The 26,004-nt window shown below is 37.6% G+C and overlaps 1 protein-coding gene across 4 annotated transcripts in view; it reads right to left on the reverse strand.

Annotated features, from left to right (window-relative positions):
- The window catches only part of ATL2 (atlastin GTPase 2), a 63,197-nt gene that overhangs the window by 29,668 nt on the left and 7,525 nt on the right, over positions 1–26,004 (reverse strand). For all 4 annotated transcript variants that reach the window (XM_082851936.1, XM_082851937.1, XM_082851938.1 and 1 more), the window contains one exon: positions 3,312–3,556. In XM_082851936.1, coding sequence (XP_082708062.1) covers positions 3,312–3,556 — 245 coding nt within the window. The remainder of the gene's footprint in view (positions 1–3,311; positions 3,557–26,004) is intronic.

The following is a 26,004-nucleotide window of genomic DNA, read 5'->3' on the forward strand; positions in this document are numbered from 1 at the left end:
AACTGGATAGGCATATACAAAAAAAATGAAGCTGAACCCTTACCTCATACCATTATCATTCATTATTATATATTAATGTATTATATATAATTAGTGAATATATGTTATATTAACATATTCATAGAATTATAGCATTATTCATAAGCCAAAAGGTGGAAACAACCCAAATGCCCACTAACGATGAGGGGATAAATAAAATGTGATATATGTATACAACAGAATATTATTCAGTCTTGGGCTTCCTGGTGGCACAGTGGTTAAGAATCCGCCTGCCAATGCAGGAGACACGGGTTCGAGCCCTGGTCCGGGAAGATCCCCCATGCCACAGAGCAACTAAGCCCGTGCACCACAACTACTGAGCCCATGTGCCACAACTACTGAAGCCCACATGCCTACAGCCCGTGCTCCACAACAAGAGGAGCCACTGCAATGAGAAGCCCACGCACCACAACAAAGAGTAGTCCCCACTCGCCACAACTAGAGAAAGCCCACACACAGCAATGAAGAGCCAACGCTGCCAAAAATAAATAAATAAAATAAATTTATCTTAAAAATAAATAACCGATTAATTCCAACATGACATGAAGGAATTTTATTCTAGAAAAACTTTTAATTCACTTCTCAAGTTTACAAAAGACTGATTTCTTTCCTTCTATATTTCAAGCAAAAACAACCTATTTTCATAATACAAGTAGCAGCTTAAGGAAAAAAAAAAATGTGTAGGAAGCTATTTACTTTGCAAGAAAATTAGACCTAAAAATCAGAATTTCCCCTGTAATTTGGAAATGTTTGGTAACAATCTCAGAATATTCTTGGTTTTAAGAACTTAGCTACTGAAGTTTTTGTTTTTATCCAACAGAAAAGAGCTCACATTCAGCTTTGTTATGATTCCTTTACTAACTAATCAAAATTAAAACACATATCTATTTCTAAATCATGAAGTAAAATATTTACATTTGGCTCCTTTAGTGAACTGCTTTACATAAATTGACTCAAGTCAATACCGAAGACATACGAAATCAGTACAGTAGGTCCTCCCGATGTGAAACCCACAGATACAGTGGGCTGACTGTACTACGCCATTTTATATAAGGAACCTGGACATCCAGGGATTTTGGCATCCACTGGAGGTCTTGGAATCAATAGCCCCCCCAATCCCGCCCCCACTCTGGGATACCTAGGGACGACTGTATAAAGCCACTGTTATCTCCTACCTTCTTCAACCACCATCCCATCTTTGCAGGCATATAGGTTAATGAAATATTCCAAAACTATCCCACTGTTTTTTCTCCTTCACTTTCATCTCCTAGGAAAAGCATGACCCACCACTAAGTCAGTATAAGTAGAAGCCTGTTATTCCTCCAAATCAAACACTGTTTAATGTGATTTTCAACTGACAGAATAAGATTATTTACATCAGGAATCCTATATGGAAACTTTATGAATGAAAATTAATAAAGACATTTAGATTAGAAACCACTAACTAGGTGTGTAGCCTGAGGTCCTCCTTACCATTCTGTGGCTTCAGTATCTTACCCACAAAGGAGGAAATTCTATTAGTTCAGAGATTACAAATATACAACACATGTGGGCTGCTACTCGCCCTCTGAACAGCCACTACTAATTGATAAGAGATCAAATAAGAAATGGCACCTAAGGTGAAACTTGCTAGACAAGTGATCTAAGCTTCCTTCCCCTTCTAACATTCTGTCTGTGACCTACTTGGAATCAAATACATTTGCAGTGAACAGCTCAGACACAGATAGAAACAATATACACAAGCTAACTTAAGGAGTCAGAGCCTCAAAATACAGAAATTCTTTATCATCTTTAAATGTACAGACTTTCTTTTTTTAAAGAATAAGTCACAAAAAAAAAAGAATAAGTCACTATTTATACATTTCTCTATTTCAGATGTAAATTGCTGGAAAATAATCAAGTCTAAGTGGAAAAACCTTAAAATACTATATCTTTCTCAATTTCCAACTTGTGTCAAATAGTGTTCTTTATCATGAACTACATTCTTGATACTCAGGCATGCTTGAACATGCCTGAAGAGATCCCTATGGAAAGAATATTGAAAAGCTTCCTGAAAATCAACTAGGAATGTTTGCCTTATTACTTATCTCAAGTAGGATGCATATCCAGTTACAGATTTACACAGAACATGTAAAGGTGAACACCCTGACAGATGTTTAGACAATTACATAATTCTGTCGAAGTGTTATTTCTAGCATCTTCATGTGGCCTTCTGAATGTCTAAAGCCTACTCCTATAAAGTCCTTCCCCTTAAGTTCTCCACTACGAATTTCCAATTCCTCCTTCTTGGTTCCTATCAAACTCTCATTCCCTCAGCCCAACTTTCAACTGTTAGAAAACTACTCTGACTCAAGCGGGGAAAAAAAAATTTTTTTTCTTGCTTTTGTTCAGGGGAGAAAGTCAAAGTCAGGGAGGGGAGGGAAATAATTGTCTGGTACCATCAAAAAGTGAAAATGTGTAGAGAAAGGGTGATTCATCAGTCAAAATAGAAAATAAGTTCTTACTATGGGCCAATTATCGTGCCAGGCATGGGAGATATGGTAACCAAGATAAAGCCCACTCCTGACAGTAAACTAGCCAGGAAAAATAAGTAACTAAAGTAGTATCAATGAAACATAGGACCTGTGCCATATGGTCATAACACAGCCTTAGAAACCAAGGAAGGCTTCCTATGAAAAAAGATTAGCCAACAGTACAGCAACATTTGAGAGATAACACGACATACTCGAGGAACTGCAAAAACTATAGTATACCTGACATACAGAGACAAGGGATGAGGCTCAGAGATCATGGAAGACCATGGAAGTCACTTTAAGGAACTGAACCTTATCTCAAAAAGTAAGTCTCTGAAGGAGACTTATTTGAGGAGCATTAAGTATACCTTTACAGAAGTCTCTATCAGCCTACTTCACCCACTGTTGTAAAGGCGACTGAGAAGGGGAAGGAAATGACAAAAAGCGAGAGACTGAACAGTGCTTCAGAGACTTTAGAGTATACTCAGACATCTTAGGTTAGAGCTACAATGCTTGGAACACAGGTGCTCAATCATATGCCTCAATATGTACTACATGCAAAAAGGAATTATGGAGATGAAGAAGAATCAAGAGCTCAAACAAACTTACATTACTGTCTTAACTGAGAAGTCTTATCAAGAACTGTATTTTCGTAAAATTAAAGATACAGCTCTTACTGTTTTTTGTCTATTATATTTAAACAATATTGGTTGGTAATTTTTGTTTTTAACTCAGTTCAATTTAAAAGACACTATTCACCTTGTTATACATATATCTAAGCATGAAGTCCAGTAGAAATGATTTCCCTTTACGAAAAGCTCCTGCCACGGATACCACTACTATGTTAAGATCTCGTATGTGCTCCTGTAGCAATATCTGCTCCAAAGCTTCTTCATCAAGCTCAAAGTTATGGTCATCTTCATGTGCAAGAACAATCTGTACTGGACATGGTTTCTTCATAACCTCATCAGAGTTTACTAGGTCATCATCTTCATAATTCTCACCTAGAGTTAAAAAAGAGAGAAACAGGTTACCTTAATTCCTGCATTCTAAACTTTTCCTAAAGGATCACAATGAAAGCAAAATTTCAAATAACTTCTCCTCCATTATAGGTCATTTGGAAATAGTTACAAAAAGTGATGCTCAAACACACACTGGATTTCTCACTCCCTCTATAATAGGACCAAGAATACCAGTCAGTTTCTTACTATATAGAGAGATAAGCAGGAATACTAAGTAAGGCCTCTATCTCAATCAGGTCTTAACAGCTACACGTGCGCAACAGCTGTTCTGAACACTGTGTGATTCTATAAACAACTTTTGCTACTGTATGCACATGCAAACCAGATGTAGTGAGTGGAAAATCAATTTCACCTAATAATTCAGATTCCAATTTCCCTATAGGCATCACCTGGAAATTACTCCAAGTTACAAAGATTAAAATATACATATAAATTGTAAACATTATTTTTCATTCTGAAACTTCAAGGGTTAAGGTCCTAAGAAATTTCCAAAAATGACACATGATAAAGCTAATGGTTCCCTAATTTAATAAGAGTTACCTAAAAGGATAGCATTCCTTATTAAAACAAAGCACAGGATTAATGTTTTAGTGGAAGACATAAGAAGAACAGTCAACGAGGTACAGAGATTCATCTGTCTCTAGGGCCCTTTTTCACCAAACACCACAGACACCCCTTCAAAATTATATAGCTCCTAAAAAACAGCTATATAAACTCGTTTGTTCACCCAGCACACCAAAAGAAGTTAACCTTTGCAGAAGAACTTTACTGAATAGTGATGAAGAAATAACTATAGAATATGTAACAGGTGAGAGAGTTTTTTAAAGTTTAGGTTTGTGTTTTGTTTTCTGGTTTTTGTTTGTTTGTTTGTGGTACACGGGCCTCTCACTGTTGTGGCCTCTCCTGTTGCGGAGCACAGGCTCCGGACGCGCAGGCTCAGCGGCCATGGCTCACGGGCCCAGCCACTCCGCGGCATGTGGGATCCTCCCGGACCGGGGCACGAACCCGTGTCCCCTGCATCAGCAGGCGGACTCTCAACCACTGCGCCACCAGGGAAGCCCTGTTTGTTTGTTTTTAAACCCACTTAATAGCTAGTTTCAGAGACTATGTACCTTGTCTGCCTTTCTTCCCTATCAATTGCTTGATCCCACTAGCAACACTCCTGGGGATCTTATCCTCTCCCACATCAACATTTTTAAGACTCTCCCCTTGAGATTGTCTACTAAGTGCCAGTTTCCAATCTAAGGAAACATACGGTATCTACCGTGTTCAATGCAATGACAGCCCCTCCTCACCGAGGAGACAGCCAGTCCACTGAGGAGTGGCACATTATTAGTGCACCAATACCTTATCCACACAAACACTATTCTCAGCACAAAGATTATATACTAACATTAATGAATTTTTAATTTCTTTACAGAAAGAAACATCTAGCTTATTTGATTTGCAAAGACTATTAGAGTCTTTACCTTCACATCACAAGGCACATTTAACTGTACAAAGCAAAATCAACACTATTTCAAAAGCTGTTGCAAACAGTAACAATATAATGTAATATAAAGAGCAGTCAGTTTCAAAGGAGAATTTTTTAAAGTAAAAGCAAACAGTATTTAATTAAAAAGGATATTATCACTGCTTGTTTCAATGCTATACAGATACAGCGAGGTATGCTATTTGAATGCACAAAAAGTAAACCTTTTTCCAGGAAAAGTACAACATAGTTAAATTCCAATTTAATATATTACCAAACAGTATGCAAATTGTGTGATTAAAACCTTCCAAACCTATTAGTGGTTAAGAATGAACCAGGAGGGGCTTCCCTGGTGGTGCAGTGGTTGAGAATCCGCCTGCCAGTGCAGGGGACATGGGTTCGATTCCCAGTCCGGGAAGATCCTGCATGCCGCAGAGCAGCTAAGCCTGTGTGCCACAACTACTAAGCCTGTGCTCTAGAGCCCACAAGCCACAACTACTGAGCCCACGTGCCACAACTACTGAAGCCCGCGGGCCTAGAGCCCGTGCTCCGCAACAAGAGAAGCCACCGCAATGAGAAGCCCGCGCGCTGCAACGAAGAGTAGCCCTCGCTCGCCGCAACCAGAGAAAAGCCCGCATGTAGCAATGAAGACCCAACGCTGCCAGAAGCAATAAATAAATAAAATAAAATAAATAAATTTTTTAAAAAAAGAATGAACCAAGAAGCAAAACGGCCTAGATGCGTGTCATTTAACTTCTCTATGCCTGCTTCCTCATCTGTAACATGGGGATAATAATAGCACCTACCACATTAAGTTGTCATCAGGATTAAATGATTTGAAATATGCTTGATACATCGTAAGCATTACAGGTGCTTGTCATTAAGGTGGCAATAATTCTAAAATAATCAATCCTACAGAAAAGCTTTTATTTACACCTTAAAATGCTAAAACTCTACAGTGACCTTCAATTGACCTGTGTAGCTGTGTAACAACATCACCATCTACCCATTTGCAGGCACAAACCTGAGGGCTGTCCATGATACATCCCTCCTTTTCCTTACCCCTAAATCTAACCAATAACGAAGGTCTTAAATTTGTCTTCATTCAAAATCTTCTGATACCATCCCTATTCTCATCATCACCACCATCTTATCTCACTTAAGGTGGTATCGAACTGGTCTCCCTTCTTGCCCCCTCCTCCAAACCAGTCCTCACAGAGTAGAAACTGAATAATACGGTTAAATGTAAATGTGATTAAGTTACTCTCCTTAAAAATCACTGCTACAGAGCATTAACAACTAAAATCCTACATGTGCCTCATAAAATCCTGTACTCACTGCCAAATCTCTCCTGCCCCATTTGGTGCTATTTTCCCCTGTGTAAACTACCAATAGACAAGCTAACCTTTTTTCAGATCCTTATGCTATTAAGCTCTTTCTAGACCCTTATTTCGCCCATGATATTTCTCTGCCTGGAATACTCTTTCCCATGTTCCCCTAATTAATTCCTTAAATCTCAGTTTAAACGTCATGTTCTCAGGAATATCTTCCCCCAAGGTTCCTAACCAAATTCAGCCCTCCTACACTCCCCCAATTTTAATCCACCCATCATTTGAATATTTATGTAAGTACTCATTTATTACATGTCTCCCCCTAGACTGCCAATCCTCCGCTTAAAACCCTCAATTAGTTCCCCACCATAACCAGAAAACAGAGGGAAAAAAAAAAATCTTCTAAATCCCTTACCATAGTCTCCCCAGTTCTGTGTGATCTGGCCCCTGCAATCTGCCCTTCTTGCTGTTCCTTGAACAGGCCAAACCTGTTTCCCACCCCAGAATCTTTGTCCTGTGTTCTCCCCCGTCTGGAACGCTCTGTCCCTAGAAATGTACATGGCTTGCTTCTCCATCATCTAGGTCTCAGTGCGAATGTTAATCTCCTCCATGTGGCTTTCCTCAACCACTCAGTCTAAATTACAGACCCCTCTCCATCACTTTAACAAAACAGGTTTTTTTCCCACAGCCCTTTCCAGTATTTAAAATAACTTTTTTCATTTGTTTACATGTGTGCCTTATATCTCCCCCTCCATAGAAAATATGTGCCACGAAAATAAGGATCCCAGTCACCCTACTGACCACTCTCTTAGTACTTAGAACACGCTTGGCACCTAGCAGGTGCTTAATAAATATTTCTTGAATGAATGAAATTTACATATTTTACTCAGGAGTTTTACACATGTCCCTACCTGTTTTATAAGCAAATTTGACATTCACATAATTAGTTTGGGGAAATACTTCTAGCAACTCAAGAGTAGTATATTTATCACAAAATTACAATTAAAAGTATGAAGTTCTACCAAGTAACACATTTTAATTAAAAAGAACTCAAAATTAATAAGTGCTAAAGTATCATAATGACCAAATTTGGAGATTGCTGATTTTGTTAAAACCAACAAGTAGTCTTATTCTTAATGTAAAGAAAGCATTAGTTGGTTTCTTAAAAATAAAAATAAACCATTTGGCAGGAAATCTTTGCTACCTTAAAATTTCACCTAAATTAATTGACTACAGTGGCCAGTTTTTCTTTTATTAGCACGAATAAAGATAGATACTGCAGATATACAGGCAGCATATTTGTCACTATTTCTAGTCAACAGACCTCTAAAGGGAAGTGTAGCGAATATGTTTCACAGGTATCATGGAGTACAGTGACATGATTCAGCTAAATTTACTCCCCCATCATAATTTCCCTACTAAATTTGGACAAACTACAGATAAAGTACTTCATTCATCAAACACTGATATAGGCCACCATATAAAAGAGAATTATATGCAAATTTCTTTAGAATACCTATAAATATTAATACTCTGTGATCACCTACAATTGGAAGTCTTTTTAAATTTAGCACTAAGATCTTAAACTGAAGTTAAATTCTATGTAGAGAATAGTGATTTTATTTCCACTCTTTAATGCCAAGAGATTGCTGGAAAAAGAGATTTCAGCCCTCCAATAGATTTTCCTAATTCACTGTTCCAGGTCAGTTCTCCCCGACGTGGATCTTTCAGGGTCAAAGCTGAAAGACACATACAGGCAATCAACTCAAATATTTCTCCATACCTTAACACTAAGTATACTTAACCTATTTACCACAAGGCCTACAAAAAGACACCGTCTTGGTAAAAAAGTGGGGAAAGAGAGATGACTAGGTGGAACACAAGAGGATTTTTAGGGCCATGAAACTATTCTCTATGATGCTAATGGTAGAGCTGTATCATCATACATTTGTCAAAACCCATAGAATATACAACCCCCAAAGTGAACCCTAATGTAAACTATAGACTTTGGGTGATAATCAGGTGTCAATGAAAGTTCACTGATTGTGACAAGTGTACCACTCTGGTGTGGGATGCTGACAGGGTGAGAGGCTGCAGGTGTGTGAGGACCGGGGGTGGGGGGGGTCAGGGGCTGGGGGGTGCGCATGCGTGCGGCCAGACTCTACTTTGTGCTCAATTTTGCTGTGAACTTAAAACGGCTCTAAAAAATAAGTCTATTAAAAAAAAAGAAAAAGACACCTGTCTTTTTTTATTGCTATTTCATCATACTTTATCTTAATTCATACATTCAGCACACATTCCAACAGGAAAATTTACACTTCAGGACCAACCTAGGTATATTTGCAAACTTCAATCTTAATCATAAACTATGACAGTAAAAAGGTGCTACAAATCTGCATTACAATGTTACTAACATTAGATTATATCAACCCAAAACTAAACTTGTAGAAAGAGAAACAAAAGTATTTCACTTTTATTATTGACATTCCAAATAAAAACTTGTAACAAATTTTTATGGATAGTAGCCTGGACTCAGTGCACTCAGTCTATCTATAAAAATTAGCTATTCAGTGCTTCCCTGGTGGCACAGTGGTTGAGAGTCCGCCTGCCGATGCAGGGGACACGGGTTCGTGCCCTGGTCCGGGAAGATCCCACATGCCGTGGAGCGGCTGGGCCCATGGGCCGTGGCCGCTGAGCCTGCGCTCTGCAATGGGAGAGGCCATGGCAGTGAGAGGCCTGCGTACCGCAAAAAAAAAAAAAAATTAGCTATTCAACAAAAGCAAAGTGATATTTTGATGTCTGGTACTTGGACCTCAACATTTATACTCCATAACAAAATGAAAATAGTATCTAAGTATTCAAAAGTTTAATCCAGCACATATTTTAAAAAGCCTTAAAAAGGTTATATACCATGGTAAACCTATTTGTAGATATTTATTATAAGAAACAAAGATGCTAACACAGATATATAAGTTGGTTTATCAGTGTTATTTATGGTAGTGAAAATTAATGTTAAATGTCTTTTTTAATATTTATTTATTTATTTGGCTGTGCCGGGTCTCAGTTGTGGCATGTAGGATCTTCACTGCAGCATACGGGATCTTTTTTTTTTTTTTTTTTAGTTGTAGCATGTGGGATCTAGTTCCCTGACCAGGGATAGAACCCAGGGCCCCTGCATTGGGAGTGCGGAGTCTTAACCACTGGACCACCAGGGAAGTCCCTAATGTTAAACTTCTTAAAACTGGAAATTGGCCTAATATATTTTTTTAAATAAATTTATTTATTTTTGGCTGCATTGGGTCTTCACTGATGAGCGCGGGCTTTCTCTAGTTGCAGTGAGCAGGGGCTACTCTTCATTGCGGTGTGTGGGCTTCTCATTGTGTTAGCTTCTCTTGTTGCAGAGCATGGGCTCTAGGTGTGCGGGATTCAGTAGCTGTGGCCCACGGGCTCAGTAGTTGTGGCCCACGGGCTCTAGAGCGCAGGCTCAGTAGTTGTGGCGCACGGGCTTAGTTGCTCCGCGGCATGAGGGATCTTGCCGGAGCACGGCTCAAGCCCATGTCCCCTGCATTGGCAGGCGGATTCTTAACCACTGCACCACCAGGGAAGTCCCAGCCTAATATCTTAACTACATGTTGACATATTATGCAGCTTTAAACCACATACACACATTTTAAAAATCAAAGATAGTCTTCAACTCAGTATAAAATAAGTGGGGAAAAGGCAAATCACAAAGTAGTACAAATCTTCCCCAGTTCTGTTTTGCCTTGTTTTTAAAAACACAGGTACACTTGGGAGTTGGCGGGGGAGAGAGAAACAACATTTGAGGCTTGTTCTTCCAGTCATTAGAGTAACTGCTACCAGACTGGTCCTCTGCCACAAACTATAAATCTAAACAAAATATACGAGGCGCCTTTTTTCAAGCACTGGACAACAGGCAGAAGAAAGTAATCCTTGAGAAAAGGTCACACACACACACGCCTCCCATCCACTGCCACACTCTGCTAAGAACAATTTCCTAAACAGCGTGGGGAACCAAAGCACAAGCAAAGATCTGAGTTCAGGACTACTAAAAGCAGTTGGAAGCTGTGTAGCAGGACAGAGAAAAAGGAACTATGCAGAGGTAGAGCCCAGAAGTCCTTGGCCAAGGGCGATAAGCTTCACAGGTGCAGAGGAACACACTATGCAAGGCTTACCAAAAAGTAGCAACTACAGGGTTGTAAGAGGAACAGAGATACCAGAAGGCAAACAGTACTGGGACACTGTGGCATTTTGGCCCAGCCATGATGAATAGATGAACACTTCAGGCATCAAGCTGAAACATCAGAAAGGCCACATCTACAAATCAAAGACGATGTTCTAGAGTAAGGCCTACTGAAGATCCACCCAAACAAAGCCTAATACTAAGACTTGAAAAGAGGGGAGACAGTTTGGAGATTTAGTCCCCCCCAAGTTAGGAGGATTGCCTCTAAGCTTCCCACAGATCCACACTAAAAAGTATAAAGCCAAGCCTCCAAAAGCTCAAGAGCAATTAGTAACTGAACTGCAAGTAACAACAAAAACTAGATAACAGAATCCAGAATCTCCACACTGTGTAACATAAAGTATATGAACAGAAATTATTAGAAATGCAAAGAAAGAAGAAAATGTGGCCCACAGTAAAGAAAAAAAAGCAGTTGATAGGGCTTCCCTGGTGGCACAGTGGTTGAGAGTCTGCCTGCCGATGCAGGGGACACGGGTTCATGCCCAGGTCCGGGAAGATTCCACATGCCGCGGAGCAGCTGGGCCCGTGAGCCATGGCTGCTGAGCCTGCGCATCCGGAGCCTGTGCTCCGCAACGGGAGAGGCCACAACAGTGAGAGGCCCACATACCACCAAAAAAAAAAAAAAGCAGTTGACAGAAAGCAATCCTGGGACTTCCCTGGTGGTGCGTCATTAAGAATCCGCCTGCCAACGCAGGGTACAAGGGTTCAATCCCTGATCTGGGAAGATCCCACATTCTGCAGAGCAACTAAGCCCATGCACCACAACTACTGAGCCTGAGCTCTAGAGCCCGCAAGCCACAACTACTGAGCCTGCGTACCACAACTACTGAAGCCCGCGTGCCTAGAGCTTGTGTTCCACAACAAGAGAAGCCACTGCAATGAGAAGCTCGCGCACCAAAGAGCTGCCCCCCACTCACCACAACTACAGAAAGCCTGCGCACAGCAACGAATACACACACAGCCATAAATAAATATATAGATAGATAAATAAATAATGGCCCAGATGTTCAACTTAGCAGATAAAAGCTTTTAAGAAGACATTATAAATATGTTCAAGGATTTAAAGGAAAATAAGTTCTTAATAAGTGAATACTTAGGAAGCCTCAGCCAATAAACGGACTACTAAAAAACAAATGAATATTCTAGAACTGAAAAGTACAATAATTAAAATGAAATATTCACTGGACAGACTTAACAGCAGATTGTAAACAGCAGAACAAAGGGTCAGTGAACTTGAAATCAGACCAAAGGTCTCTAATTCAAAGAAGAAAAAGAAAAAAGAATGAAGAAAAACTAACAGAGTCTCAGGGACCTGTAGAGCTACATCCAATATGCAGTTAGAGTCCCAGAAGGAGAACAAAGAGAAAAAATACTGAAAAAATATTTGAAGATATAATAGTCAAAATGTTACTAAATTTGATGACAGAGACTTACAGATCCAAGAAGCTCAGCAAACCTCAAGTAGGGTAAACACAAAGAAAACCACATCAGTCAGACTGCTAAAAACCAAAGGTAAAGGGAAAATTTTTAAAGAAGTGGTGTGGTGGGGACTTCCCTGGTGGCGCAGTGGTTAAGAATCCACCTGCCAATGCAGGAGACATGGGTTCGAGCCCTGGTCTGGGAAGATCCCACATGCCGCGAAGCAACTAAGTCCATGCACCACAACTACTGAGGCTGCACTCTAGAGCCTGCGAGCCACAACTACTGAGCCTGCATGCTGCAACTACTGAAGCCCACACACCTAGGGCCCGTGCTCCGCAACAAGAGAAGCCACCGCAATGAGAAGCCCGTGCACCACAGCAAAGAGTAGCCCCCACTCGCTGCAACTAGAGAAAGCTCAGGCACAGCAACGAAGACCCAATGCAGCCAAAAATAAATAAATAAATTTATATTTTTTAAAAAAAGTGGTGTGGTGGAGGGAATAATTCAAATGACTGCTTCTCATCAGAAGCAATGGAAGCCAGAAGACAATAAAATGATATCCTTAGAGTGCTTAAAGAAAAAAAAGAATGTCAACTCAGACTTGTATATTCAGTGAAAGTATTATTGAAAAATGAAAGCAAAATAAAGACAATGAGCAAAAGAGCTAAGCAAATTTGTCACCAGCAGATGTGTACTACATGAGATGCTAAATGATGTTCTTCATTCTTCAGGCTGAAAAGAAATGATACCAAATGAAAAGCCTCTTCATTCCCTCCTATAGTATGCAAAGTAGTAAATAAATGGGTACAAAAATAAAAGACTGGTTGTTTCCCCCAAGTAATTTCCTTAAAAGATAACTGATCATTTAGAAGAAAAATAATAGATTGTAAGGTAGGGTTTTTAAAAATTAAGACAAATGTTGTGGGACAAGTAATTAAATTCATTCTAAGGTTATTATGATTTTGAAGTGGAAAATGGTAAAAACACTGATTCTAAATGGACTTTGATACATTAAAGATACATACTGTTAGCTCTAGAGCAATAACTAAAAAAATAAAGAGGTATAGCTAAATAAGCCAATGAGGAACCAAAATGAAATATTAAAAAATATCCAATTAACCCAAAGAAAAAACGAGACAAAAGGAACAAATGGAAAAAAAATAGGAAGATGGCAAACTTAAACCCAACTAAATCAATGATTACATTAAATGTAAATACACTAAACATTCAAAAAAGACAGAGATTGTCAGACTGGATAACAGAAGCAAAACTATATATTGGGGCTTCCCTGGTGGCGCAGTGGTTGAGAGTCCACCTGCCGATGCAGGGGACGTGGGTTCGTGCCCCGGTCCGGGAGGATTCCACATGCCGCGGAGTGGCTGGGCCCGTGAGCCGTGGCCGCTGGGCCTGCGCTTCGCTGCGGGAGAGGCCACAGCGGTGAGAATCCCGCGTACCGCAAAAAAAAAAAAAAAAAAAAAAAACAAAAACCCTACATACTGTGTATAGTAGGGGCACTTTTTTTTTTTTTTTTTTTGCGGTACGCGGGCCTCGCACCGTTGTGGCCTCTCCCGTTGTGGAGCACAGGCTCCGGACTCACAGGCTCAGTGGCCACGGCTCACGGGCCCAGCCACTCCGCGGCATGTGGGATCCTCCCGGACCGGGGCACGAACCCACGTCCCCTGCATCGGCAGGCGGACTCTCAACCACTGCGCCACCAGGGAAGTCTGAGCAGGGGCACTTTTAATATAAAGACAGAGATAGGTTGAAAGTAAAAGGTAGGAAAAAAGATACACATGCAAATAACCATAGGAAAAATGGTGCTGCTATATGAATGTCAAAGTAGACTTCAAGAGTAAAAGTACTTCTAGATATAAAATGGGTCAACATCAGAAAAACATAATAACCCTAAATAAGAGATTTAAAATACATGAAGCAAAAATTTAGACAATTAAAGAGAAAAACAGACAAATGCATAATCATACTTGGAGATATTAACAACCCTCTCTCAGTAAGTGCTATAAGGAGACAAAAAATTACCACTAAGACTATAGAACAGATAGCCCTGTCCACATGATAAAGGAGCCACATGTAACTTAGTTTTCCTTAGTCACTAAAAAGTAAAAAGAAGAAAACAATTTTAATATTAGTTTATTTATTAACCCAATATATCCAACATACTCTTATTTGGACTCAAAATCAATATTTTAAAATTAAGATATTTACATTCTTCTTTCATACTGTCTTTGAAATCTACTGTGTATTTACACTTACAGCACCTTTCAATTCAGACACCAAATGCTTATCAAAAACACATGATCACTTAGATTTCATAAAATTTACAACTGAAGAGGTATATTCACATACACAAGTTGTTCCAAACATACTTAAGTTTTCCAATAATTGAATCAAACACCTAAAAATCATTTTCCATTGATATGTGCATCCATACTGACAAAATTACTTCTGTTTTTTAAATATAAACTAAAAATAAATTTAAAATTCATTTAATTAATTTATTTTTGGCTGCATCGGGTCTTTGTTGCTGCGCACGGGTTTGTTGTGGCGAGCGGGGGCTACTCTTCATTGCGGTGCGCGGGCTTCTCATTGCGGTGGCTTCTCTTGCTGCGGAGCGCAGGCTCTAGGCACGCCGACTTCAGTAGTTGTGGCGCATGGGCTTAGCTGCTCCGCGGCATGTGGGATCTTCCTGGACCAGGGATCGAACCTGTGTCCCCTGCATTGGCAGATGGATTCTCAACCACTGCGCCACCAGGGAAGGCCCCATTTTGCTTTAACATGCATATAATTGACCGAGGCTGACCATTTTTCCATGTATAATGTTTGTTTCCTCTTGTATGAACTGTCTATTCATAATCTAGGCAGCTTTAAGAAAACAAAGAGTGTAGTCCCTTTAGTCCCAGAAGTCCCTTTAATTCTATAGTAGCAAATTATTAAATGCTTAAACAGTGAATTTTGCAGATAGTTTTCAAAACAAATGATGTGCTGCTTGCATATTTTAGAGTACAGTGGGGTACCTTGTATACAATACATAATTTAATGCTGAAAACTAATCAAAAAGGTTTATAGTTCCTATATATGTGCTTACATAATATATCTATGATATACTTCTTAGAGAATGCTCAGTCAGGAACGTTTTGTTTAAGTTTAACATTATAAAGCAAATTGTGTTTTTCCTATAGGAATAATGTGGTTCTCTCAACCGAATGGGGGTAAAAAAGCTGAAACTGCCTATAAACACACAACAGATAGCAAAACTGGTTAAAGCCCCATTGCTGCCTCTCTTATAAGCACAAACAGGCAAAGCCTCAAATTGAAATGGCTTTACTTTCAATAACCCTCCCCTGCTTTCATGACCTTTATTACAATTAAGATTCCCACAATAAAGGTCAAAATTCAAATTTATAACTATAAACACTATGACCAACTCGAAATTAAGGATCATTGGCTAATGAGCTGACATTAATAATCGAGCAAAAAAATCTGGAGTCAGTGCTTAGCACAAAAAAATGTATTCTGCTCTCTACTTTTTTTATATTTTCTTCAAATTTTGGAATTTTGCTTTAACTATGATCTCAAAAAAAAAGTATATCATCAAAAGTCAAAAAACATTTTAAGTAAAAAACTTATCACTCTAGAAATAAAGCATGGCATTTTAAATCTAGAGAAGTGAGGAATAAAAGAGTACGGGTTATAGTCCAGGTTGAATCTATCATGTTCAACGAAGTACAGTTGTGAAAGACAAGAAAATATAACTGAAAGAAGCACAGATCTCTAGGTCAATACAATTATCAGTCATTTTTGTTAAAAGGGACAGATTGATTAACAATGTGGGAAAACTCTGATAGAATGTATGTATCAGCAAATCCATAAAACTCTGGACCAAAGAGAACATTTTCTTAAAGGCACTATGTACAGTCTTCAAAATGCTTAAAAACTGGGTAAGTTAGCTATCAAAGGAATAGGTTTTTAGCTTCAAAGATGATTTGAGAGGTTTAGAAAGAAAATTGATCAGCGCTGCAAATTCAGTGGGAACTGTTAAATGCCATTACAGATGGACTGAAAAATTTTCCAGTAATGTTACCTGGAAGTTAAGAAGGAATTCACTATTTGAAATCACTATCAACAAAACAAAGTTTTTCAGGAAGTGAATGTATAAGTAAAGCCAAGAGACAGCAATGCATAGTTTCAAGGCAAACTTGACCTAATTGTTAGAACCTAACTCAAAATAGTTCAGCAACAAGGCACTTTCAAAGTGGAAAAAGCAAGGAATCACTGAAGACAGCATTTGCTAGTCAAAGTTTTAAAGTATCACCAAGCAAAATATGAACCAGATGATAATAACTTTGGATATAAGGTCTTTGGAATATTGTAGACCTCTTAAACTTGCTAAAGCAAATTCTACCAGGGAAAGAGGGTCTCCTGACTTGCATTTTTATCTTGCTCTTAAGAAGAGGCTCTAGGGAATTCCCTGGTGGTTCAGTGGTTAGGACTCCGAGCTTCCACTGCAGGGGGCACAGGTTCAACCTGGTCAGGGAACCAAGATTCCACAAGCCCTGTGGTATGGCCCCCAAAAAAAAAAAAAAAAAAAAAAGTCAATCAATTAATTCAGCCAATCTAGTTCAAGAAAAAAAAAGTCCTTAAAAGGTTGTGTTAGTATTAAGTATATAATCATTACTAAGTAATAATATATTTATATTTATGCTAGATATCTAATTTATGCTCAATAAATGCCTGAAATTATCTTGTCCAATTTTCTCTTCATTTATTTTCAAGATCAAGCATGATATAGAATGAAATAGATCCCCTAAAACAAAACTCAATTAGAAACAATGCAAACTTACAGGAACTAATGATCTGACTTAACACTGTTTACCCAGGAACCAATTAAGTAGTAAGGTCTAAGGTCATGCATAAAGAGAATCCAGGTGGTCTTCACTCCCTAGAAATGGGGACTTCAAAAAGGCAGCAATGCACAATGACTACTAAGACTACTGAGCGAAAAGCTGATGGGATAGATTATAATGGCTAGATTAACGCCTAACCTCCTCAATCAGTCTTAACATTACAAAGAGACAACCAAAAGTTTTGTGGCTCCTGATGTGATGCGTCAGGAAGCACAAGACACCATCAAAGATGTATGTCTGAGGAAAAATTTTTAAAAACATGACACTGATCAAGCCTCTAGATCTAACTATGGGAAAGGAAAGATAAGAGACACGTTCACCACCACCACCACCACCACAGAGATGGAGTCAGAAAACTCTAGAACATAGGAAATTCCACTGGACAAACAAACCTGGACAAATAAATTGCAAGAGCAAAGGGGGGAAAGCAGGTAAAAAAGGGGGGAAAGAGACTCAAGAGCCGTATCAACCAAATGCAGTGTGTGGGCCTTGTTCAAGAAAATCAACTATTAACAAATTTGAAACAATCAGGGAAATATGAAGTCTGGATATTTGGTATTAAGGAATTATTTTTCTAGCATGATAATAGTACCACGGCTATGTTTTTTAAAAATCTTTAATCTTTTAAAGACACAAAACATTCATACAATCTGTTATTTGCTTCAAAATAGTCTGGTAGGGAAGCTGGCTATGGAAAATAGATAAAACAAAGTGGCCATTATATTGATAATTGTTTAATTTGGGAGTTGTATATACACAGGTTCTTTATGTTGTTCTCTTTACTTCTGTACGTATTTGAAAATTCTGTAAGAGTAAGTGTGTTTTTTTTTTTAAGTGGTGAAGCTAACAAAGGCTTTATTAGGAAATGTAGATCTAAGTTCGAAAGATAGAGATACAGGCTACAGCTATTAGAAGCGAGAAAAAGTCTCTCAAATATTCTAGAACACTGCTTCTCAATCTTCCTTCTGCTTCCACAGCATTTTAGTGATTGGGAGGGGCAGGAGGGTGCTGTGAAGGAGCAAAACAAAATGTTTTCAAAATATACAAGGTCAAGTGACCACAAAATTCTGAACCCACCCCATCACTCCCCTCACCCCACTTCTCCAGAAATACAGTTCTAAACACATATCAATTCTTGCCTCCTAAAAGCTGGAAGAAAAAACCCTATTCTAAGAAATGTATTACTAGCTGGCTAACTAAAAGAATATACTCAGTCTTTAGAAAGGAGAACTGAAAAGAATCAGGTTTAAAATCAAATGCATTAAACCCCTAAAAAGAAAACTTTAGGCCCAGATGGCTTCACTGGAAATTTGGTGAACTACCAACCATTTAAGAATGAAATTATACAAATTCTACACAGACTTTTACAGAAAAAAAAGGAAAGGAACATTTTCCAACTCATTTTATGAAGCCAATATAATTATCCCCATATCAAAACCAGACAAAGACATTACAAGAAAACAAAACTACCGACCAACATCCCTCATGAACAGACATAAAAACCCTTAATCAAAATCCAGTATTCAGAATACATAAAGAACTCTTACAACTCAATAAGAACAATTTTTAAATGGGCAAGAGATGCTTCAAAGAAGATACGTGAATGATCAATAAGCACACAAAAATATATTCACACCATTAGATGCTAAGGAAATACAAATTAATACCACAATGATATACCACTACATACTCACTGAAATAGCTAAAATTTACAAGACTGACAAAAATAGAATTGGTGGGAAACAACTAGCACTCACATATATTTCTGGTGAGAGTATAAAACGATACAATCAGTTGAAAAAACTTTCTGGCAATACATTATATAAAGTTAAACACATACCATACAACCAGCAATCACGCTCCTAGGTACTTAAAAGAGAAATTAAACATATGACAACAAATAACTCAAACACATATGTCTGTATATTGGAGAAGGGGACATTTTTTAACTCCTACAAGAGTTTTAAGTTTTAAGCATCAAGAGACTATGCATACACTCCTTAGAATGTCAAGAAATTTTAGAACATTCAAGTTCTAGTACAGATGCTTGAAAATTAGCCTCAATAGAGCTGGAAGAACTGAGGCCCGGATATTGCCCCACACCACCAAGGTGACCCAGCAGATCTGTGACAATGTGCGTGCTGTGAGCCACAATAGTGCTTGAGTCTCAGCCAGTCTTCCCAGCGTAAACATGGCTGCTGCTTCCCTTTCCACCTTCTAAATCTCGAATACCTTTCTCTTTCAGCCAATTCCAACACAAATCATTCAAGGAAACATGTTTCTGGCTCAGCTGATCTCACACAACCCCAAGTCACCATAGTAAGTAGCAGACGTTACAAAATCCTATAATCCATAGTCATAAATGTATATTTCTTTGAAGCTCATTGATTCCAGATAAACCTGGGTACTAATTTAGACTTTACCTCCAACCAGCATGTCAACTTTAGGAAGTCACTTAAACACCTTGACTTTAAGATATTGCACTGGCTAATTAAGGACATTTCAATGATATCTCTAAATTGCTTTCCAACTCCATTATGTCCTGACTCTAAGATCTACCTTCTTATTTTTTAATTTAAAAGAACTGAGTAAAGAAAATTCAACCAATAAACATGATCTTTGATCATTGTGCATACCTACCTGTATGTTAGTTCTAAATGTATGAAGTTTTACAATACTTACTTTTTAGAGATACATACTGAACTCTTTGTGGAGGAAGACATGATGTGTGGGATTTGCTTCAAAATAATAAGGGAAAGAAGGAAGTGCCAGGGAAGAAAGGGAGTAAACATGAAACACAATAGGCCATAGGGACTTCCCTGGTGGTCCAGTGGTTAAGACTCCACACTTGCACTGCACGGGGAGCAGGTTTGATCCCTGATTGGGAACTAAGATCCTACATGCCACACGGTGCGACCAAAATAAACAACCACCAAAAAGAGGCAAAACAATATAAAAGGTGAATTCTAAAGGGCTTCCCTGGTGGTGCAGTGGTTAAGAATCCGCCTGCCAACGCAGGGGACGTGGGTTCGAGCCCTGATCCGGGAAGTTCCCACATGCCATGGAGCAACTAAGCCCGTGCACCACAACTATTGAGCCTGCACTCTAGAGCCTGTGAGCCACAACTACTGAGCACACATGCCACAACTACTGAAGCCCGCGAGCCTAGAGCCCGTGCTCCGCAAGAAGAGAAGCCACCACAGTGAGAAGCCGTGCACCACAACAAAGAGTAGCCCCTGCTCACCACAACTAGAGAATGCCTGCGCACAGCAACAAAGACCCAACACAGCCAAAAATAAATTAAAAAAAAATCAATAGGCCATAAATTAATAATTGCTGAAGTTCATAATTGTTGAATGTGGGTAATGGGTTCATTACACTATTCTCTCTACTTCTGTGTTTGAAATTCTCCATAGTAAAGTGTTTATAAAAAAAAAATTAGCCTCAATACTTAAAATTAAATCTAATATATCACTCACAGGGGCTTCAGAGATTATGCAACCAAATTCACTCTTTTTAAAGATAAGGAAAACACAAGACTAGACCACTGTTTGGAGGGAGAACTGGGCGTGGTCTTATTAATTTAATGTTATTTCCTCTACATTAGTGCTTCTCAAACTTTTAAAATGCATATGAATCACCTGGGGATCTTGTTAAAATGAATATTCTGATTCAGGAAATGTGGGATGGAGCCTGAAACTGCATTTCTAAATAACTTCATGGTGATGCCAATGTCCTCTGTCCTCTGAACAGAGTACCAAGGATCATGATATTTTACAGGTATTTAGTACATAAAGATCGTTCAGTTTATTTTACTTCATGTAGTTTCTAGTGATGCTACTGTTTTCACTGAAGGAAAAAAAAGTTTTCAAGCTAAACTATAATCCTCCATTTTTCCTAGGAGACTGCTAATACTCTGACAAAACTAACCACTCCAGTCAAAGTACTGTGGATTCTATATAAAGTGAAAAGAGGCAGTGTACATAGACATCCCTACTTTAAGAATATAAATGTACAAATTTGGTCTGGAGTCATCATCGGTCACCTGGGTGAGCTTTTAATAGCAAGCTTCCCTCTCCTTGCCCAAAAAGATGCCACCTGGAATAAGAATACTGACAAAGACACAAACTTCGACTTCAAAAAAATTTAAGGAGAGAAGCAGCTACTACAAGAAAGGGTTTAACTATTTGCTCCTATAAAATAATGTTATTAATAACTTATAAAGTTAAATTTCTCTCATATAAAACTGGAACTATGATGCAAACTGCAAAAATAAAAACTATAAAGACTCCAGAAGACCTACTAATAATGTCAGATATCAGATACTTTCCCCCATCAGCTTTGCCCACTTGACCAACAAGACCATCCTGAATAACCAAGCTTTAAAAATACGTTTAAAGAGCATATAATGTAGTTCATATTTCCTTCCTCCATTACTATCAAATCAGGAGATAAACAAAAAGTTGTTTTCCTATAAGATTCAAACATTTTTCACTTGAAATCTACTCTGTTTCCACAGTAACCAGCACTGATGTCACAGAATCTTTGCTGTTCCCATTTTAAAAATACTGAAGAAAAAAATGCTTTTATGCATTTATCTAAACAGATGAAGAAAATTGTAAAATAGATTACAAAATATTTTTCCCAAAGTTTATCATCAAGTATTAACCAGCTCTTAAAGCATACATTTAAATAAGAAGTAAGTATACTCCATAGAATAAATAATGGCTCAGGAGACTCTAAGCAACAAGACAGAAATTCAGAAAAATTATATTTAGGTTCTGCAACTTAGAGTCCTCAGTAAGGTTCTTCTCTATTTTCTTCTAAAGGAAAGTCTTGTAGAAAATCTCACCCAAGTCACCCAAAGGGTCCGACATCTTTTGTACCTTTTTTCAAAGGGTGGGGAGACACACTCTTGTTCTGTGGTCCAGATTTTTAAAGAATTAGAGTACACAATACTGAAACTTTTTAAATTTAATTTTTAGACAAGTTATTTATATGCTAGAGGAATTCCTACACAAATGCACAGAAGAGACAAGGTTCCTTGTTCACTGAAGTATTGTTTGTAACTGCAAAAAAAAAAAAAATTGGAACCTAAATATCCAGATAAATAAACCATGAAATAGAGAATTAAAATTAATGAATATGATTAAATGTGTACACATAGATAAAACTCAAAACCAATGTTGAATGAAAAAACAAATCAAGCCACAAATACATAGTTTGAGCCACTTTCTAAAAATTTTTAAATATAGCACTATACCATATATTGTTTATGGAAAAAAATAAATATATATATTATAGGACTATTAAAAAATCAGGAAACATACATACTAACTTCAAGATAGGTGTATATCTAAGGAGGGAGGGAAGAGGAAAAAAGAAAGATGTCAGGAGAACACTAACTGTACAGTAACATTTTATTTCTTTTAAAAAAAAGGATTCAAAACAAATATGGCATATATTATGTATTAGATCTATGCAATGGGCACTTGGGCATCTATTATATTTTCCTCTGTCATTTTTGTAAGTTTGAAATACATTACAATTGTTTCTAATGAAGTATTTTAAGTTGCTTAAGAATTTACTTCCATAGGAAAGGAACTTATTTATTGAATGACTCTATAACTTTATGCTGGGCACTGTGAAAGGAATCCTCTCAAAAACACTGTGACTTAGCAATTATCCCCATTTCAGAGAAGAAATTCAAAGAAGTTTAAAAAAAAATTCTTCCAAGATTCTACAGCTAAAAAGTAGTAAAGGAATGAAGATTTCTATTTAAGTCTTTTTATTAAGCCCATGCTGTTTCCTCTATACCAAACTGCCTTTCAACGTTACAGGATAATTCTTATAAAGATCAATCTTTGTTCCCCAGTGGTATAGCCGTAGAAAGAAGATGCAAATCAGTCCATATTTTTAAATGATGCTTATCACTTAAAGTAAATCCCTGATATTAGCTCATCTATTCTTATGAGTAAAAAATAACAAGTACAGATTATGTATGTAAAGGATTTGGTTTTGTTTGGGAAAGGTGGACTGATAAGCATCCTGTATTTGAGATTTTAAGGTCTGGATTAAACTGGATTTCTGGACAAAAACTAGAGTAACCAAAATAATCAAAACTACAAAAATACATAACTATTCCTTGACATAGCAACAGGAAAAAAAAATGTTTGCTACAGAATAGTCGATTCATCTGAAATTTAATTATACATGGGTCTGAAACCAAGTTATACTGTCAATATTTAATAAGCTCCAGCCACACCGTAAAACAGTTAGTCCCATGCACTAAAGCTTAAAAGAACCACCTGGGTGGCTTGTTTGGAATACAGACTCTTGATTCTCATCTCCAAAGTTGATTCAGCTCAGATATGGGGTCCAGGAATCTACATCTGTAACAAGCACCCCACTAACAACCACCAAGGCAATTCTGATGCAGGGGTGAAAGGACTAGAGGTGGATTCCTTCAATATTCACTGAACACCTATAACATGGTTCTAAGAACTGCAGATTCGGTATCAAACAAAATAAACAACAAAGAAAATCCTTCCCTTAGGAATTTATTACATCCAAAAGGTGAGGAGATAGAAAACAAATATATGACATCAGCTGGTGTTAAGTGCTACAGAGAAAAATAAAACAGGTTAAGGGAAATGAAAGCCGGGGTTGCCATTTTACAAAAGAACATTCAGGCAAGTCTTCTCTAATAAGGAAACATTTGAACAGAGAACTGAAAGAAGTGGCTATCTGGGAGAAGAGGTGAAAACATTATTAGGAACTTTCTCATTCCTTGAAATAATTTATTGTATGAAATAATTTTAGGTGTTGTTCCTTTTACTATAGAAGAGAGAAAAACACTTAGAGTGCTTACTCTATACTAATGACTATATAATCCTCAAAATCACTTTGTGGGATTAGCTAAGAGTTTCCTTATTTGTATAAAGGAGGACACTGAGGTTTAGATTAAGCAGTTTGCTTAAACAAAATTTAACATTTTGTAAGTAATCGGATCACGACGTACACCCAGGTCTTTGTAATTGTTAGATCCATCATTTTCCAACTATGCACGTTCGTTAAACAAACTCATAAGTGAATTCTTATGTGCTCAAGATTTTTAGAGAGCTTAAAAAAGTTAACAAAAATACAGTTTGTTAAAAAGCAGAGAAGTTTATTTCACATCTTTATAACAAATCTTGGCAACAGCTATTTTTCTCTTTATTTTTTCCAAAAATCTCCTTGTCAAAACTTAATGATTTATAGTCAGCAAATCATTTATACAGTCCCCCAACATTTGGGAAACAATTTTTTCTTCATAAGCTATGTAGAAGGGCAGGTTTTAAAATTGCAGACTTTTAAAACATGAGATGCAATAAAATTATACTTTCCCATATTTAGTAAGATATGCATATATATGTAAATAAATGTGCAACTCGCTTCATATTCACTGATTCCAGCAAGGCTCAGTACACCTATACAATGTGTCATGAATTGAGGAAGGTTCCCCACCGTACCTACTTCAAACTAGTGATCAGAGAGCAAGGCACTATGCTAGATACTAAAGTAGTACAATTTGCTACTAATAGTCCTTACTCTCAAAGTTCTGACACAAACAAGTATAAAAGGACAGTACAAAGAAAAAGAGCTATATTGGATTATTTAAACTAGGGTTATCAGTGAAGACACCCTGGAGAAGGCTGTATCCATGAGACTCAAATTAAGCTAACCTTAAAAGTTTAGGCTAAGAATGCTAGGCATTATCCTGAGGAGAGCCATGGAAAATTCTGAAGCAGAGTGATAGGATCAAAGCTGTGCTGCAGAGATAAACTGAAAGTGATGAGTGAGTAAGAAGTATAATGAGAGTCTAAAAACAGGGAAATCAGATATAAGGCAAATGGAAGAGCCTGAATGTAAGGTGAAAAGCCCAAAGTCAAGATGTGACAGTAAAAATAGAAAGCGATGCATGCAAGAGCTAGCTAGTTCTTCAACATCCTTCTTTGGAGTAGGCAACAGATAACACTAAATTATTCCGTATACATTCTATTTTCTATAGGCCTTTATAAAGCGACAATGTACTAAATTTCCACTTCCAAAAGTATTGTTGGTATTGACTCCAAGGTTTTGTAACACAACAATCAGGAATCCAACAAAACCAGAGTACATACGTTGCCTCGATTTAGGCAAATAGTTTAACCATTCTCTTTGTGGCCCCCAAATTAACTCTGTAGTAAGTTAAAAGATATTAAACTCATAGAAGAGCTATTGAAATTTGGGATAACCAGTTAACAAAGGAGTTATTTTTTAAAAAAATACATACAAGTTTAAATTTAGAATAGCGTTTTCATGACAAATCTCAAATAGGTATCTGCCAAGACTCTGGAAATAAGACACTAAGTTCCACTTTGCTCCAGCTCTCAACCTCAAATGACTTGTTACAGCTGCAGTTTAAAAAAAAAAGGAAAGAAAAGTAGAGCATATACTCAAATCCCAACCTTGGCTCAATACAGGCAAAATTCCTACTAAGAGAGCAATTGTAAAAAAGAAATAGTACCAAAAAGAGACAAATAAACATCCTTCCAGCTAGATAAAATGTGACTAATTTGAAAAAAACAAATGGGATAAGAGAGTCAGAGGTTCTCACTATACTCTCCTTTTGTCCTTTCCTAAGTTTGGCAATTTTAGAGTACGTGTCAGGATTCCTTGTGGCAGAGAAATACACATGCTCAAAAATAGGGGCAGGGAACACACATCTTTACAGTTTTTAGTCACATTTGGGGGACTACTCAGTTTTTCTAGGAATTATTCAGTTATTTAAATCAATTCTTTGCTCTACTTGGCTACAGGAAAACTCATATTCCTTTTTTTAGTAAACATACTCTAACACATTTGATTTTTCAATTGTTTCATCTAATTGCTTTCAAATACTTTTTAAGCATCTCTTTTAGAAATATTCTTAGAAAGCAGGAAAAAGGGCTTTAACTAAAGCTTCCCAACATACTGCCTACCTTTCTATCTTCAAACAAGTG

This window comes from Leucopleurus acutus (assembly GCF_964270905.1).
Source record: "Leucopleurus acutus genome assembly, chromosome: 12".
NCBI lineage: Eukaryota > Metazoa > Chordata > Mammalia > Artiodactyla > Delphinidae > Leucopleurus > Leucopleurus acutus.